Source organism: Xenopus laevis, chromosome 8S, assembly GCF_017654675.1.
Source record: "Xenopus laevis strain J_2021 chromosome 8S, Xenopus_laevis_v10.1, whole genome shotgun sequence".
NCBI lineage: Eukaryota > Metazoa > Chordata > Amphibia > Anura > Pipidae > Xenopus > Xenopus laevis.
This window is the reverse complement of record NC_054386.1, coordinates 89,906,439-89,921,955: the sequence shown is the minus strand read 5'-3', so window position 1 is coordinate 89,921,955 and position 15,517 is coordinate 89,906,439. Positions and strand designations below refer to the sequence as shown.

The following is a 15,517-nucleotide window of genomic DNA, read 5'->3' as shown; positions in this document are numbered from 1 at the left end:
GCATGATCTCATGAACTGTGAGTAAAACTGTTCGGTGCTTGGCTTGGGGGAGGGGTGGATTTAGTGAGGCTGCAGTCGGGCAAGGGAGTCAGTTACAGATCGAGTGTGTGAGTTACTGTGTGTGTGTGTCTATCTGTATGTGTGCCACTGTGTGTGTATATCTGTCTGTATGTGTTTCACTGTGTGTGTGTGTGTGTGTCACTGTATGTTTGTGTGTCTGTCTGTATGTGTCACTGTGTGTGTGTGTGTGTATGTCATTGTGTGTGTGTGTATGTCACTGTATGTGTGTGTGTGTGTGTCACTATATGTATGTGTTTCACTGTGTGTGTGTGTGTCACTGTATGTGTGTGTGTATCTGTCTGTATGTGTGTGTGTGTCTGTTACTATATGTATGTGTTTCACTGTGTGTGTGTCACTGTATGTGTGTGTGTATCTGTCTGTATGTGTGTGTGTGTCTGTTACTATATGTATGTGTTTCACTGTGTGTGTGTCACTGTATGTGTGTGTGTGTGTGTATCTGTATGTGTGTCACTGTGTGTGTGTGTGTGTGTGTATCTGTCTGTGTGTTTGTATGTGTGTGTTACTTATTTAAAATTTGTAAAATGAACATGGTAATCAGGGGGTGTGGCCATAAAATGGGCGTGTCCACAGTGAGTGGCCCGGCTGTTTGTATATTTTACCGCATATGGCCCTTGGTGAAAAAAGTTTGGACACCCCTGATTTAGTTGATCCATTTCTCAGCAGTATCTCTGGAGTATCAGCAACTATTGTATCAATTCTAACAGCTGCCTGTAATGAAACCCAGAGATTCTGCTCAGCAGGGACAAAGATAAGAAATGTATCAACTAAATGTATCAATTTAGAACAGTTTACAGCAGGGATCCCCAACCTTTTTCCACCCGTGAGCAACATTCAGATGCAACAAGAGTTGGGGAGCAACACAAGCATGAAAAATGTTCCTGGCTAGTGCCAAGTAATTGTTGTGATTGACTATTGGTATTGGACTAGTGGTAGCCACTATGTGGACTTGCAGCCTACAGGAGCCTCTGTTTGGTAGGACACCTGGTTTTTATACAACCTTCAAGCCTGGAATTCAAAAATAATCACCTGCTCTGAGGGCACTGGGAGCAACATCCAAGGGGTTGGGGAGCAACATGTTGCTCACGAGCTACTGGTTGGGGACCACTGGTTTACAGGGTCGACGACCCAACCTCCCAGAGCTGCTTTAGAAGGTGAAAAATGACCCTTTGATATTAAAAAAAAACAAAAAACGGTGACACATAGAAAATAGAAAGTTATTGGAAAAAGTCATTATTTCTGGTGATCTATCTGAAAACAACTAGTTGTTTGAAGGTGAACAACCCCTTTAATTAGCTGAAGTATTATTATTTCTAGGACTATAAAAAGGTGCACTGTTTTCTCCATTATTAACCAGCTATAAAATATTTATTCCCTTTGCTATGGAGTGCTCCTGAACCAAGTTCTACAATTCTATTAGACTGTAGGCATTTGCTCTGATAGGACAGCTGGATATTGATAAAATACACACATGCTACCTATGTAAAAATACTACTCCAGCACTTTCATAACCGTATCTTTAGCAGGATAGAGAAGTGTTTTAGAAAGGAAGAATGAGAAGTCTTCCCAAAGAGCAGCAAAGTACCCCAATTGCCCTGAAACAGGTGGGGAATGATGAAAAATGGATGTGAAATCTTGGGGGTTATGAAAGCCAAAAACTCAAAAAATTCCTATTTTTTTTTTTTACTATAAAATCTGAATTTTTAGTGGAAAATAAAAACACAAATCTTTCGGGGATTTATATCCAGAGGATGGAAAAAGTCCAAATCTGAAAATCCATCATCTCAGAACTGCCGAGGTTGCATATAAGTCAATGGGAGAAGACCCGAAGATATATTGATCTGCGCTAGGTTTCATGCAATAACCCAAAGATTTTGTGGTTTTCAGGCAAAAAAAACAACAAACAAAAAAAAAAAAACCTGAGTTTTCGGGTGTAAAATCTGAAAAATTCGGGGCGTGGCTTGCGCGTGCATGTAGCTGCACGCATTGCCTTGTGGCTCTGATCCGGTGTGGCACGAAGCAGCTTAATATAGCGATCCCAAGGGTGGCAACTGGCAGCAAACTCTCAGGACTACCAGCGGACATGACCAGGAGACGGCCTAAGCAGCAACCGCTGCAACTGACTGACTTCTATGGGTCCCAGCCGAAAGTCTCTCTGCGCAGCAAGGCCCAAGATGGCGCCCGATCCTCTTCTAACGCATCCTCGCCAGCGCGAACTGAAGCTGTAACAGAGCAACAGTCAGATAAGTATGACGACCCGCAATACTTGACGCAGGCAAACTTAAAAGTTCTGCTCGCACAGCTCAGGGAAGACATCCGCTCAGACACTAGACGTGCTGTGCAGGATTTGAAAGCAGAAATGCAAGCTATCGGTGAACGCACTGACCACCTTGAAAACAAGATGGCTGAATTGGTACAAGTGCATAACACCATGGCTGACACGGTTAATACACAGGATACAGAGATAGAGCGGCTGCAGAACAAGATCGCCGACTTAGAGGACAGGTCTAGACGGAACAATGTGCGGTTAAGGGGGGTTCCTGAGGATATCCTACAACCTCAGCTTTGTCAATATGCCCGTGACCTCATACAGGCTGTGCTCCCAGAAACCCCTGCAGACCACCTCATAATAGATAGGATCCATAGGATCCCCAAACCCAAGACTGCACCGAGTAGTGCACCAAGGGACACAATTCTCAGGATCCATTTCTTTCAAGTTAAAGAGGATCTGATGCGGTTTACCAGACAGCATAAAACTATCCCACACCCATATGATAACATCCAGGTCTTTGCGGATCTGTCAGCAGCTACCATGGCAAAGAGGCGCGAATTAGCTGGAGTGACTCAAGTCCTGCGCCAGAATGACATACCATATAAGTGGGGTTACCCGACCAAATTGATTGTTCACTGGCAAAATGCGACCAAAATCATTACCAATGCAGCCGAGGGTAAATCTGCCCTCAAGCACTGGAACCTACAAGTTGAAGTGCAACAGCCGCCTCGCAGGGGCAGATGCATGTTGATCAGGAATGGAGTAAAGTTAATACTTGACTGGTTACCTGCTTGATCAATTATCTACTGCATTGTCTTCCCCACCCTGGGTCATTTGCCCAGATTACAGTTCCACTCACCGGAGCGTGCCATTTAAGGTCGTACCATCTGACCTATCTACCCCTTGTCTGCTCTTTATTGCTGAACTTTCTGCCCCCATAGGGCATGCAGGCAACAAGAGAACAGCCGATTGGTTCGGCAATACTGTATATATGTTATTTCTATTGTTTTGTTTGTTCTTGCTTTCCCCCCCTTTACCTCCCACCTTACTCTGGAGACTGGCAACAATTGTCTTTATTTTGCATGTGTCACTTACACCTTGGTTTCAGCCAAATGCGCCCACTATAGCAATTCTACGATGTATCCATGGTCCTAAAATGCGTTAGTGTTAATGCTAGGGGGCTGAATACCCCCCGGAAGAGATTGCTAGCACTTGCTGAATGTAGACGGCAACACGCAGATATTGTTTGGTTTCAAGAAACCCATTTCAGGGTAAAAGACCAAAGTAAAGTGGAAAATAAATATTTTAAGATGCTAGCAGCTGCGACTTCGCATACCAAAAAACGAGGTGTAGCCATCCTCGTTCGGAACTCTTTAACCGTCGATAGTATACGGCATTTGGCTGACTCCAAGGGCAGGTGTTTAATTGTTATATGCCGCATTAATCAACAGGACTATACTTTGGTTAACCTTTACTCCCCAAATACTGGCCAGAATGTGTTTTTGAAGCAGGTATTAGATCAAGTCCAAAATGTCAAACAAGGCATAGTCATAATCGGAGGGGATTTCAATAATATACTAGACCCAGCATTGGATAGGACCCCCCAGCCTCAGCCCTGCCCAAAAAATATAGCAAAACAGTAACCAAAGAATCCCTTCGGTTCACAAAATTGCTGGAGCAGCATAATTTATATGACGTGTGGAGAGTACATAACCCTACTCTAAAGGATTTTACTTATTACTCAGCCTATCACAAGTCACACTCTAGAATAGATCTTTTCCTGGTCTCCCCGCATACGATTCCCCTAACGTCTCACTGTTCAATACATAGCACGACTTGGACGGACCACTCCCTTGTAGCCTTTGCACTTCAAGAGAAACATCGATTTTCTACTAGACCTCCATGGAGACTTAATAATGCGCTTGTCTTGGATAAGGGAGTTAAAAATCAGCTGATGACTAGTATATCAGATTTCTTTTCCCTGAATGATAGTCCTGACATAGCTGACCTTAACCTCTGGTGCGCCCATAAGGTGGTGATAAGAGGGCAATTAATTAGTATAGCCTCACATCGAGTTAAAACGGCAAGAGCTAAACAAGAACGGTTACTGCTTAAAATTAGCCAATTGGAACGACTAAATCGCACGGCTCCCTCACCCACTGTATTGGAAGAATTAAATAGGCTCAGGGAGGAGGTTAACCTGCTGATTTTGGGTAGATGTCAGGTTCAGCTTACAAAACTTAAATGCACTTCATACGCTATGGGGAACAGAGCAACAGCCGCTCTTAAAAAACAATTAGTGCATCAAACGCTGCAGTATAAGATCGGGAAAATACGAACTGCATCTCAACAAATTACGGTCAACCCTAAAGATATAGCAGATACGTTTGCAAATTTTTACAGTGGCCTCTATAATCTTAAAGATGACCCGTCCACGATCATACCCTCTGAGGCACCTATCCGTGCGTTCCTTGGCCAGCTAAACCTTCCTGTTCTACCCAACTCTTCATTCGCCACCTTAACTAATCCAATCGCGACTGCGGAGGTCCTTCATGCCATTAGCACTATGCCGACACACAAGGCTCCAGGCCCTGATGGGTACACAAATATGTACTACAAAATTTTCGGCAACCTACTCTCCCCCTACCTTACTAGAGCCCTAAATGCGGCAGCCATACAAGGGCAATTCCCGAAAGAAATGCTGAAATCGTACATTTCAACCATTCCCAAACCAGGCAAAGATGACACCCAATGCCCGAACTATCGCCCCATTTCTCTCCTTAATGGCGACTTAAAAATTTACGCCTCCATAATAGCTAAAAGGCTGCAATCTGTACTAGCCCACCTGATAAATAACGACCAAACCGGCTTTGTACAAGGTCGCCAACTACACGACAACACGAGACGACTGATCACTTTAATACATCAATTACACAAGAGTAACTCATCATCCTTAATACTAGCACTAGACGCCGAGAAGGCGTTCGATCGTGTGAACTGGACCTATCTCACACTGGTCCTCGAGGCATTCCACATACCTGGCCCATTTATCAAAGCCATTATGGCTTTATATTCAGATCCGACTGCTCAAGTCAACATTAATGGTTTTTTATCTGATCCATTCCCGCTAACTAACGGGACTCGGCAGGGATGCCCACTCTCGCCTATTATTTATATTTTAAGCATAGAGCCCCTAGCCCAGGCCATAAGGCAACATCAGGGAATTCGTGGCATCACAATAGGCCCTCATGAACATAAGATATTATTGTTCGCTGATGATATTGCATTAACAATAACTAACCCTGAAATTGCTTTACAGGAACTGTTTGATTTAATTGGGCAATTTGGTCGACTCTCGCATTACAAATTGAACATTGCTAAGACACAAGCGCTCCCAATACATATGCTAGATGCGGACTTTTCTAGGCTAAAGCGGGATTATGACCTGGACTGGCAAGTGCATGCGATTGGCTACTTGGGAACCAAAATGACAGCTAATCCCACCTACATGTACCGATACAACTATGGTCAACTTCTGAAGGACACTGATACCACCCTACAGAAATGGAACACTTTATACGTCTCCTGGCTAGGACGAATCAACGCCGTGAAAATGCTGATTGTACCAAGAATCTTGTACAAATTTAGGGCTCTACCCATTCCGTTGCACAACTCCTTTTTTCACCAGCTCCAGCGACTCTTATCATCCTTCATTTGGAACAAAAAGAAGTCAAGGCTATCGCAGGACATTATGTACGCGAATAAACAAAATGCAGGGCTTGCGTGCCCTAACCTACATCGTTATTATAAAGCCACTACCCTAGATCAATTATCTGACTGGCATCTACCCTCAGGTTCCAAGAAATGGGTAGACATGGAAAATTGGATTTACAAATCTCGCTTGGGTCACTCAATCGTAGCGCATATATGGTCCATGGACAAACATCACCGCACCATTGTGGACGGTCTGCCTTTACCCATGCAAGCGACTTTATGGTCATGGTACACTGTGAAACACAACCTCAACCTCACCAACCCCCCGACCCCGCTCCTGCCACTTACGATCTTGGAAGAGATTATTCCTGACTTGAGCCTGCACCATTGGCGGGCACGGGACATAATTAAGATAAGTGATCTTTATGATCAAGATGGATTGAAAACCTTCTCCAACTTAGAATTGGAATACAGCCTCCCGAGTGCACAGCTATATACATATATCAGGATACGACATTTCCTATTTTCAAAGCATTGGAATGGACTACACCAACCAACGAGGTTTGAGGTTAAATGCTGGTCCCCTATTGGGGAAAAGAAAGGAACCAAGACTATCTACAACCTACTACTACAGCATGGTGTGGCGAAAACTCCACCGGCATTACTGCACTGGGAACGGGACTTACAATTACCCCTACCGGCGGATTTATGGAACCGGTTATTTCTAAACACGGCCAAATACTCACGAGCGCTAAACCATCACGAGCTGACGGTAAAGATAATGTACAGGTGGTACATGACCCCAGACAAAATTCATAAAGCCTTTCCAAGCGTACCCGATTGCTGTTGGCGATGCCTGAAAGAGTCGGGTTCTATGTTACATATATGGTGGTCCTGCCCGATTGCAACACAGTACTGGGAGGTTGTGAACCTGCTTATTAATGATCTTGTTGACCCTCACATTAAACTTAATCCAGCACTAGCACTGTTAGGCTTTGACCCTGAACAAAGAGATAAACAAACCAGGAGGTCTCTTACTCGGCTGTTGCTAGCCGGCAGAACCTTGATTGCACGGAATTGGAAGCAGCCCTCTTTACCCTCATATGCAGAGATAAAAGCTGAATTTGAGCGCATTCAACTATATGAACGTACATTTTTCTACCTTTCTCTGAGCACTGATAGTCATGGAGAGTGTACTGGGTTGCAGCTACCCTAATACATACTCTATGGGTGACATCTTTTTATCTTTTGATTTCTCCCATATACCATTGTGTGTTTCCTATGAGTGCTACTCTATATATATCTATGTGTAATTACATATGATTCGTACGTGCTTCTACATTCGTCTATGTGTTCAATGCTGGTATTATGGGATATCCAAGAGCTTATTGTACATTGCTAATAAAGAGTAACTTGCCAGTTCTTTGCATTCCCCCCCCCCTTTTCCTTCCTTCCTTCCCTTCTCTCTCTTTCTCTCTTTACTTTAAAAAATTTCTCCTACCTGGTAGGAGTTGTTGTAAAATCTCAAAAATTAATAAAAAAAAAAAAAAAAAAAAAAAAAAAAAAAAATCGGAAAAATTCATACGATTGGCTTTTTTGTCGGGGTTTTTCCCTACACAGGAAATTTTCAGGAAAATGTAGATAAACAAGGAGAAAAAACCAGTGCGAATTTGGTCGGAGTATTTTTCAGAAACTAAGATAAATTCAGACTTTGATAAATGGGCCTCCTCCCCGTGTTGGCATGATTGGGAAGAATGAAATTTGTACTTTAGGTAAGCCTTCCTGGAGGTCATAAATGAAAGTTCATGAAACCTATGAGTCAGATTACACAACAACTTGGCATCATTTGGCTTGCCCTGGCATTTGCTTTTTACAATTAAAGGGCCAGTAACACACCAAGAGGCTCATTTATGACTAACCCTGCTGCAAGAGCAGAATGAGGAATATGTGACCCACAGAGGGTGAAGAACAGTGGAAGATACCAGGACAAACCCAATGCAGCTAATACAAGTACAGAGTCTTCAAGTTACATACACCCAACTTGCATACAATTCACACATACGGGGGCTATTACAGTAACATACTGCGGTTTGCTTGACTTTTATTAGCATTTAGCTTTAATAAACCACCTGCCCCAATCCCCTCTGGTGTGTGTTGTCTACTGCAGAGCACAGAAAGTAAATACTATGTTAAGACCTACATCTGTCTTGTTGCATTTAATAAAATATATATAATATATATCTAATATATATCTAATATAATATATATTATATAATATATATTTAAATATATATCTAATATATAATATAAATTATAATATATAAATAAAATTAAAATATATATATAAAATATATATGGTTGCAACTCCTTGGTGTGCCGTCATTTTGCATTGCCTATTGGATTTTTTCTAGACTGGCACCCACATTTACACCATTTTGAAGGTGTGCGTCCATTTCACTCACTCTCTCTCTCTCTCTCTCTCTCTCTCTCTCTCTCTCTCTCTCTCTCTCTCTCTCTCTCTCTCTCTCTCTCTCTCTCTCTCCTCTCTCTCTCTCTCTCTCTCTCTCTCTCTCTCTCTTCTCTCTCTCTCTCTCTCTCTCTCTCTCTCTCTCTCTCTCCTCTCTCTCTCTCTCTCTCTCTCTCTCTCTCTCTTCTCTCTCTCTCTCTCTCTCTCTCTCTCTCTCTCTCTCTCTCTCTCTCTCTCTCTCTCTCTCTCTCTCTCTCTCTCTCTCTTCTCTCTCTCTCTCTCTCTCTCTCTCTCTCTCTCTCTCTCTCTCTCTCTCTCTCTCTCTCTCTATATATATATATAAATAATAATAGTGAATAAAGTACCCCTTTTGTAAAATATAAGGATATTATAAGTTACCGAGGAGTTTCATGACCATATAAAAACACGAGGCCGAAGGCCGAGTGTTTTTATACAAGTCAGGAAACTCCGAGGTAACTTCTAATATCCTCATATTTTACAACTGGGGGTACTTTATTTATTATAATACACAAGTTTCGGTGAGTCATGTGACAGAAATGACATCAGAACTCACCGTTTATAACTGATGACATCAGAACTCACCGTTTATAAGGATATAATTTACAGGATAATATATATATATATATATATATATATATATATATATATGTTTCAATTTACAGACAAATTCAACTTAAAGGCCTGGTTTAAGTTAACTTTTAGTATGTTGAAGAATGGCCAGTTCTAAGCAACTTTTCAAATGGTCTTCATTATTTATTTATTTTTAATTATTTTGCACCCCTTTAAATAACAGCCCACAAGTAAACAAAATCTTACCCTTCAGCAAAGAAAGCATTGATAATCCGATCACCAAGAGGGTTGATCGCCAACTCTGGTATCCTCTGGAAATCTTCTCGACTAAAACATACAGTAAAAGAAAAAAAAATACAACAAATCAACCCCAGATCTCATTTTGAGTAAGGTATACATTTTTGGCAAAGACAACAATTCTGTGGAGTGCTTTAAAAAAACAAAACTCATGATTAATATAAGGATGGAGCTAGTAATGTATTGGAAGGCCTATCATGTAAATACTTAAGTGAGAGGCAGGTTATACCTGGCAAAATGATCAGTCATCATTTCACCAATTCATGCAGCTGCCTAATGATAATAATAATGTTGTAGAACCCATCACTGTCTGCACAAGCCGAGTGACCAAAAACTAGTGCTGAGCTATGGCCAACAATGGATGCCACCTCTATATAACAGCAACAAGCTAGTGAGTGCCACTTAAAGGAAAACTATACCCCCAAATTGAATACTTAAAGGAGAATGCAACTGTAAATTTAAGAAAGAATAATAATAAAAAAAAAATATATATACCCCCCTCCCCCCCCCCCGGCGTAGCTGCTACCCCGGGGAATAGCCCCTAAATCTTTACTTACCCCTCGGTGCAGATTCTGTCCAGCGGAGTTCACGGCAGCCATCTTCCGGCTCCTCTGTAATCTTCGGAATGAGAGACGCATGACTTGCGGCACATTCGCAGTTGTTGTATGGCGGAAGATTGCTCCAACTGTGCATGCGCTGATGCACCAATCTTATTCCGAAGATTACAGAAAATGGCTGCCGTGAACTGCGCTGGACAGAATCTGCACAGTGGGGTAATAAAGATTCAGGGGCATTTGCCCTGGGGGCAACTGGGAAAACTTATTGACTCTAGTATAAGCCTAGACACAACTGCAGCCCTGTCTCCCAGCAGCGCACATTCTGCCAAAGCGACCCCCCCAGCGATCAACCGGACTTCTTTGCAAAGTTGATGGTGACAGAGAATTGCCAAACGGATTACTGTGTGCATTGTCCCACTACCATGTGCAGAGGGTGCTGTGTGATATTGTCATCACTGTTAATCCTTCATATAACCAACAGAGGGCGCACTGTTATTCTTTCATATAACCAACAGAGGGCGCACTGTTATTCTTTCATATAACCAACAGATGGCACGGTGTGATTTTGCAGTCACTGTTATTCTTTCATATAACCAACAGAGGGCGCTGTGTGATATTGCAGTCACTGTTATTCTTTCATATAACCAACAGAGGGTGCTGTGTGATATTGCAGTCACTGTTATTCTTTCATATAACCAACAGAGGGTGCTGTGTGATATTGCAGTCACTGTTCTTTCATATAACCAACAGAGGGTGCTGTGTGATATTGCAGTCACTGTTATTCTTTCATATAACCAACAGATGGCGCTGTGTGATATTGCAGTCACTGTTATTCTTTCATATAACCAACAGAGGGTGCTGTGTGATATTGCAGTCACTGTTTTCTTTCATATAACCAACAGATGGCGCTGCTGTGATATTGCAGTCACTGTTATTCTTCATATAACCAAAAAGAGGGCGCTGTGTGATATTGCAGTCACTGTTATTCTTTCATATAACCAACAGAGGGTGCTGTGTGATATTGCAGTCACTGTTATTCTTTCATATAACCAACAGAGGGCGCTGTGTGATATTGCAGTCACTGTTATTCTTTCATATAAACCAACAGAGGGTGCTGTGTGAATATTGCAGTCACTGTTATTCTTTCATATAACCAACAGAGGGTGCTGTGTGATATTGCAGTCACTGTTCTTTCATATAACCAACAGAGGGTGCTGTGTGATATTGCAGTCACTGTTATTCTTTCATATAACCAACAGATGGTGCTGTGTGATATTGCAGTCACTGTTATTCTTTCATATAACCAACAAGATGGCGCTGTGTGATATTGCAGTCACTGTTATTCTTTCATATAACCAACAGAGGGTGCTGTGTGATATTGCAGTCACTGTTCTTTCATATAACCAACAGAGGGTGCTGTGTGATATTGCAGTCACTGTTATTCTTTCATATAACCAACAGAGGGCATTGTGGGATATTGCAGTCTCTCCCCAAGTGAACTGTTGGTAAAGGAATGATTAAAAGTGACTGCAATCTCAGCTACTGCCCGCTGACCCGAGTATAAGCCGAGGTAGACTTTTTCAGCACATTTTGGATGCTGAAAAACTTGGCTTATACTCGAGTATATACGGTAAATGTAAAGTGGATGTGTGGTGCGGTTTTAGAAATTCCCCATGGCCATTGCATTTTTGTGGAAAACAACATAGCAAAAAAATTCTCTGGCACCCCATGTGAATTCAGCTTTCCTCTTCCGATTAAATCCTATTTACACATCACAGCTTCTTCTTCAACTCGTGCAAAAAGCATGATGATGAGGATGATGATAATGCAACTAAGCTGCTAAAAGGGAAACCATAACCCAGCTTGTGTTTTGTTTAAAGGACAAGGAAAGTTAAACTAAAGAAGTAGGTAGAAATGTTGTAAATTATGTTTTGGGCTTCTGTACCAGCCCCAGGGAACCACAGCCCTTTAGCAGTAAAGATCTTTATCTCCAAAGATGCCCCAGTAGCTCCCCATCTTCTTTTCTGCTGATTCACTGCACATGCTCTGTGCTGCTGTCACTTCTCTCTCTCTCTATTTAATTTTATATATATATATATATATATATATATATATATATATATATATATAATATATATATATTATATATATATATATATATATATATATATATATATATATATATATATATATATATATATAATATATAGTGATTTGTATCTAAGAATGTTGTGTAATTTACATATTAGACAGGATCAGGACATAACAAAGACAAGCTTCAAAATCCCCTCCCTTTTGACCAGGGGCAGCTGGAAAAGCAAACCTTCCTGTCTACACACTGCCTTTCCCCATTCCATTGTCCTGATTCTGGAATGAACTGCCTCAGGAATCCATGCCCTACCCCCCAAGATTAATGTATTGGTCACTGACCAATCAGAACCTGACATGAACTTATGGTCAGTCTATAGGTTAATACAATAGGCTAATTGTATGTAATTATATTTGTTATACATTCTATGTAGTGTAACTTGTTTTATGTGTATTATTTCTATAGATAGGTGCCAGTAGTTATGTAAATAAATATATTTTGATTGAACTCTCTCTTTCGTTAAAGAACCCTTATAACCAGGAATACTTATGTACATGTGTATAAGAATAAATATACATATTTACATAAATATATCCTTGGTCAACACAGGCCAACCTCAATTTGTGCTAGATAATTAGTGACGAGCCCTAAGCTTAGCTTCTCAACAGCCAATCAGAGCCCACTGAGCATGTGAGTGTCACAGACACTTTCCAAGATGGTGACCCCCTGTGACAAGTTTGAAGTCCAGGATCATTGCTGCTATTGACAAGCTGAAACTTTAGGTTGGTGCAATAAGTTCAGTATATAAAATATGGTGTTTTTTTTAGCCCTATTCATTTTTAGAGTTTCTTTCTCCTTTAACAAAGTCACAATACGTTTAATGAGTTTATAAAAGGGACACAAATCCATAGAATATAGACAATTTACTGGAGTCATCCATATTTGACTGGTACAAAGTGCAGCTCTGGGTCACATTAACTAAACAGGAAACAGAAAAATGGCTCATTAAAAAGGCCAGTTAGATAAACCAAGTGATGTGTTATAAAGGAGCAGTCAGGAACAGAACAGTATGATGCACAAATCACTTTTTAAGTGCCACTTGTCAAACCTTAGGTCGATGGCAAATGATGCAATTCCAAGCCTTTTATTCCTGCAGAAATTCACAGCTCTGTGGCTGGGGGGGACAGAACACTTAAAATGGTCCCACATTCACTTTGAAGCAGGTTCTTTCTGATTTTATTCCTAAATTACACTATTTACATTGAAATAATTCACTCTACAACATAAAATTGAATTCCTGAACCAACAAGTGTATTTTTATATATATATAATATTGGTGTGTAGATGCCATCTCAGGTCATTTTGCCTGGCCATGTGCTTTCAGAAAGAGCCAGCACTTTAGGATGGAACTGCTTCTGGCAGGCAGTTGTTTCTCCTACTCAATGTAACTGAATGTGTTGCATTGGGACCTGGATTTTACTGATGTGGGTGCCGTTCTTAGATCTACCAGGCAGCTGTTATCTTGTGTTAGGGAGCCGTTATCTGGTTACCTTCCCATTGTTCTGTTAGGCTGCTGGTGGGGGGGGGGGGTAGGGGGGTGATATCACTCCAACTTGCAGTACAGCAGTAAAAATTGACTGAAGTTTATCAGAGCACAAGTCACATTACTGAGAGCACCTGGAAAACGGACAATATGTCTAGCCCCATGTCATATTTTAAAATTAAATGTAAAAAAATTAGTTTGCTCTTTTTAAAAAAGGATTTCAGTGCAAAAGTCTGCTGGAGCAGCACTATTAAAGGATGCATTTTGAAAAAAAACATGTTTTCCCATGAAAGTATCCCTTTAATAGGAATTGCCAGCAAGCCATCTTGTTGCTCAGAATCATGGACAGTAATGATTCTGAGTGAATAATGAAATGCAAGTGCAGGTAATCGGCATCATCGTTTATGTATATAGCGCCAGCACTACACAGTACGTTCCATTTATTTACAGCAAACACCTGCCTGAAATTAAATTACAGGATCAGAGGGCCCTGCTCACTAGTTTACAGTCTACAAGAGATGGGGAATTACCAGGAGGCGATTGTAGATGCCACCCCCCGCTTAAAAATCAGCATCAAAGGGTGGGGGGGCAGCATCGCTAGTGCAATGAGCTCAATAGCACTATGCACTAGCGAAGCTCAATTTCAAGAGGTTTTTTTTGCCTATTGTAAATGGCTGCTCGCTGCCGCCTGAGGCAAGGTTCTCGGGGCCCAGTTTAGAGGAAAATTATACCACCAAAATGAATACTTGAGCAACAGATAGTTTATATCAAATTAAGTGGCATATGAAAGAATCTTACCAAACTGGAATATATATTTAAGTAAAAACTGCTCTTTTACATCTCGTCTTGAACCACCATTTTGTGATGTCTTGTGCTGCCTCAGAGATCACCTGACCAGAAATACTGCAGCTCTAACTGTAACAGGAAGCAAAAGACTGAACTCTGTCTGTTAATTGGCTCATGTAAGCTAACATGTATGGCTTATTTGGTGTGTTTGTGTGCACCGTGAATCGTACAATCCCAGGGGCGGCCCTTATTTTTTAAAATGGCAATATTCTATTTAGGATTACCCAATGGCACATACTACTAAAAAAGTACATTATTATGAAAATGGTTTATTTACATGAAGCAGAGTTTTACATATGAGCTGTTTCATGCAATATCTTTTTATAGAGACCTACATTATATCTAGTATGTATAGTTTCATTTAAGCATACTGGCCTGTGAGCTATTAGCTGGTACAGGGACAAAACATTAAAATAGGCATTTTAATCTTTAACAGCCTTTTTTATTTGATGTTAATGACCGCCTCATTAAATGCATACAAGTCAATATAAGGAGGTCATTAACCTTTTAAATAAATTTAGCATGACGCACCGAACTACATGTTTGACACACATCAGCAACGACATGTTCTCATACTTAATAGCATTTTAAAAGACATTATGGGAGAGGCACCAATTAAATAGTAGTTGAATGTGGCCTAATTAGTAGCAAATATTTTAGCTAATAATTAACATAAAATGTCCTGTTCCAGCACTGGACGTTCTGCCTAAGGCTTGGGCTGAAACAACAAAAGGAAATGTATAACAGATATCCCTAGGGAACTCTACCTTCCTATAGAATTATGGTGATCCAAATGCCTTTTGCCTGTCCACAGCCATTCAATGTTTGTCGCTTACACAGACACAAAAAAGAAACAAATTGAGACTATGGGGCAAATTCACTAAGCGCCGAACGCTAGCGTTAATTCGCTAGCGTTTGGCATTTTCGTTACTGCGCAAATTCACTAAAGAACGCTGGCGTAGTTTTGCTAGTGTTACTTCGCACCCTTACGCCTGGCGAATTTTCGCTAGCGACTTAACTACGCAAATTCACTAACTTGCGCAGTGTACTGAACGCTACCTTT

At 41.1% G+C, this 15,517-nt stretch overlaps 1 protein-coding gene across 2 annotated transcripts in view; it reads right to left on the bottom strand.

The window, feature by feature from the left end:
• Window positions 1–15,517, bottom strand: part of chp1.S (calcineurin-like EF-hand protein 1 S homeolog) — a 40,860-nt gene that overhangs the window by 11,261 nt on the left and 14,082 nt on the right. The window contains exon 3 of one of the 2 annotated variants that reach the window (XM_041574165.1): window positions 9,369–9,449. Coding sequence (XP_041430099.1) covers window positions 9,369–9,449 — 81 coding nt within the window. 2 annotated transcript variants of the gene reach the window in all.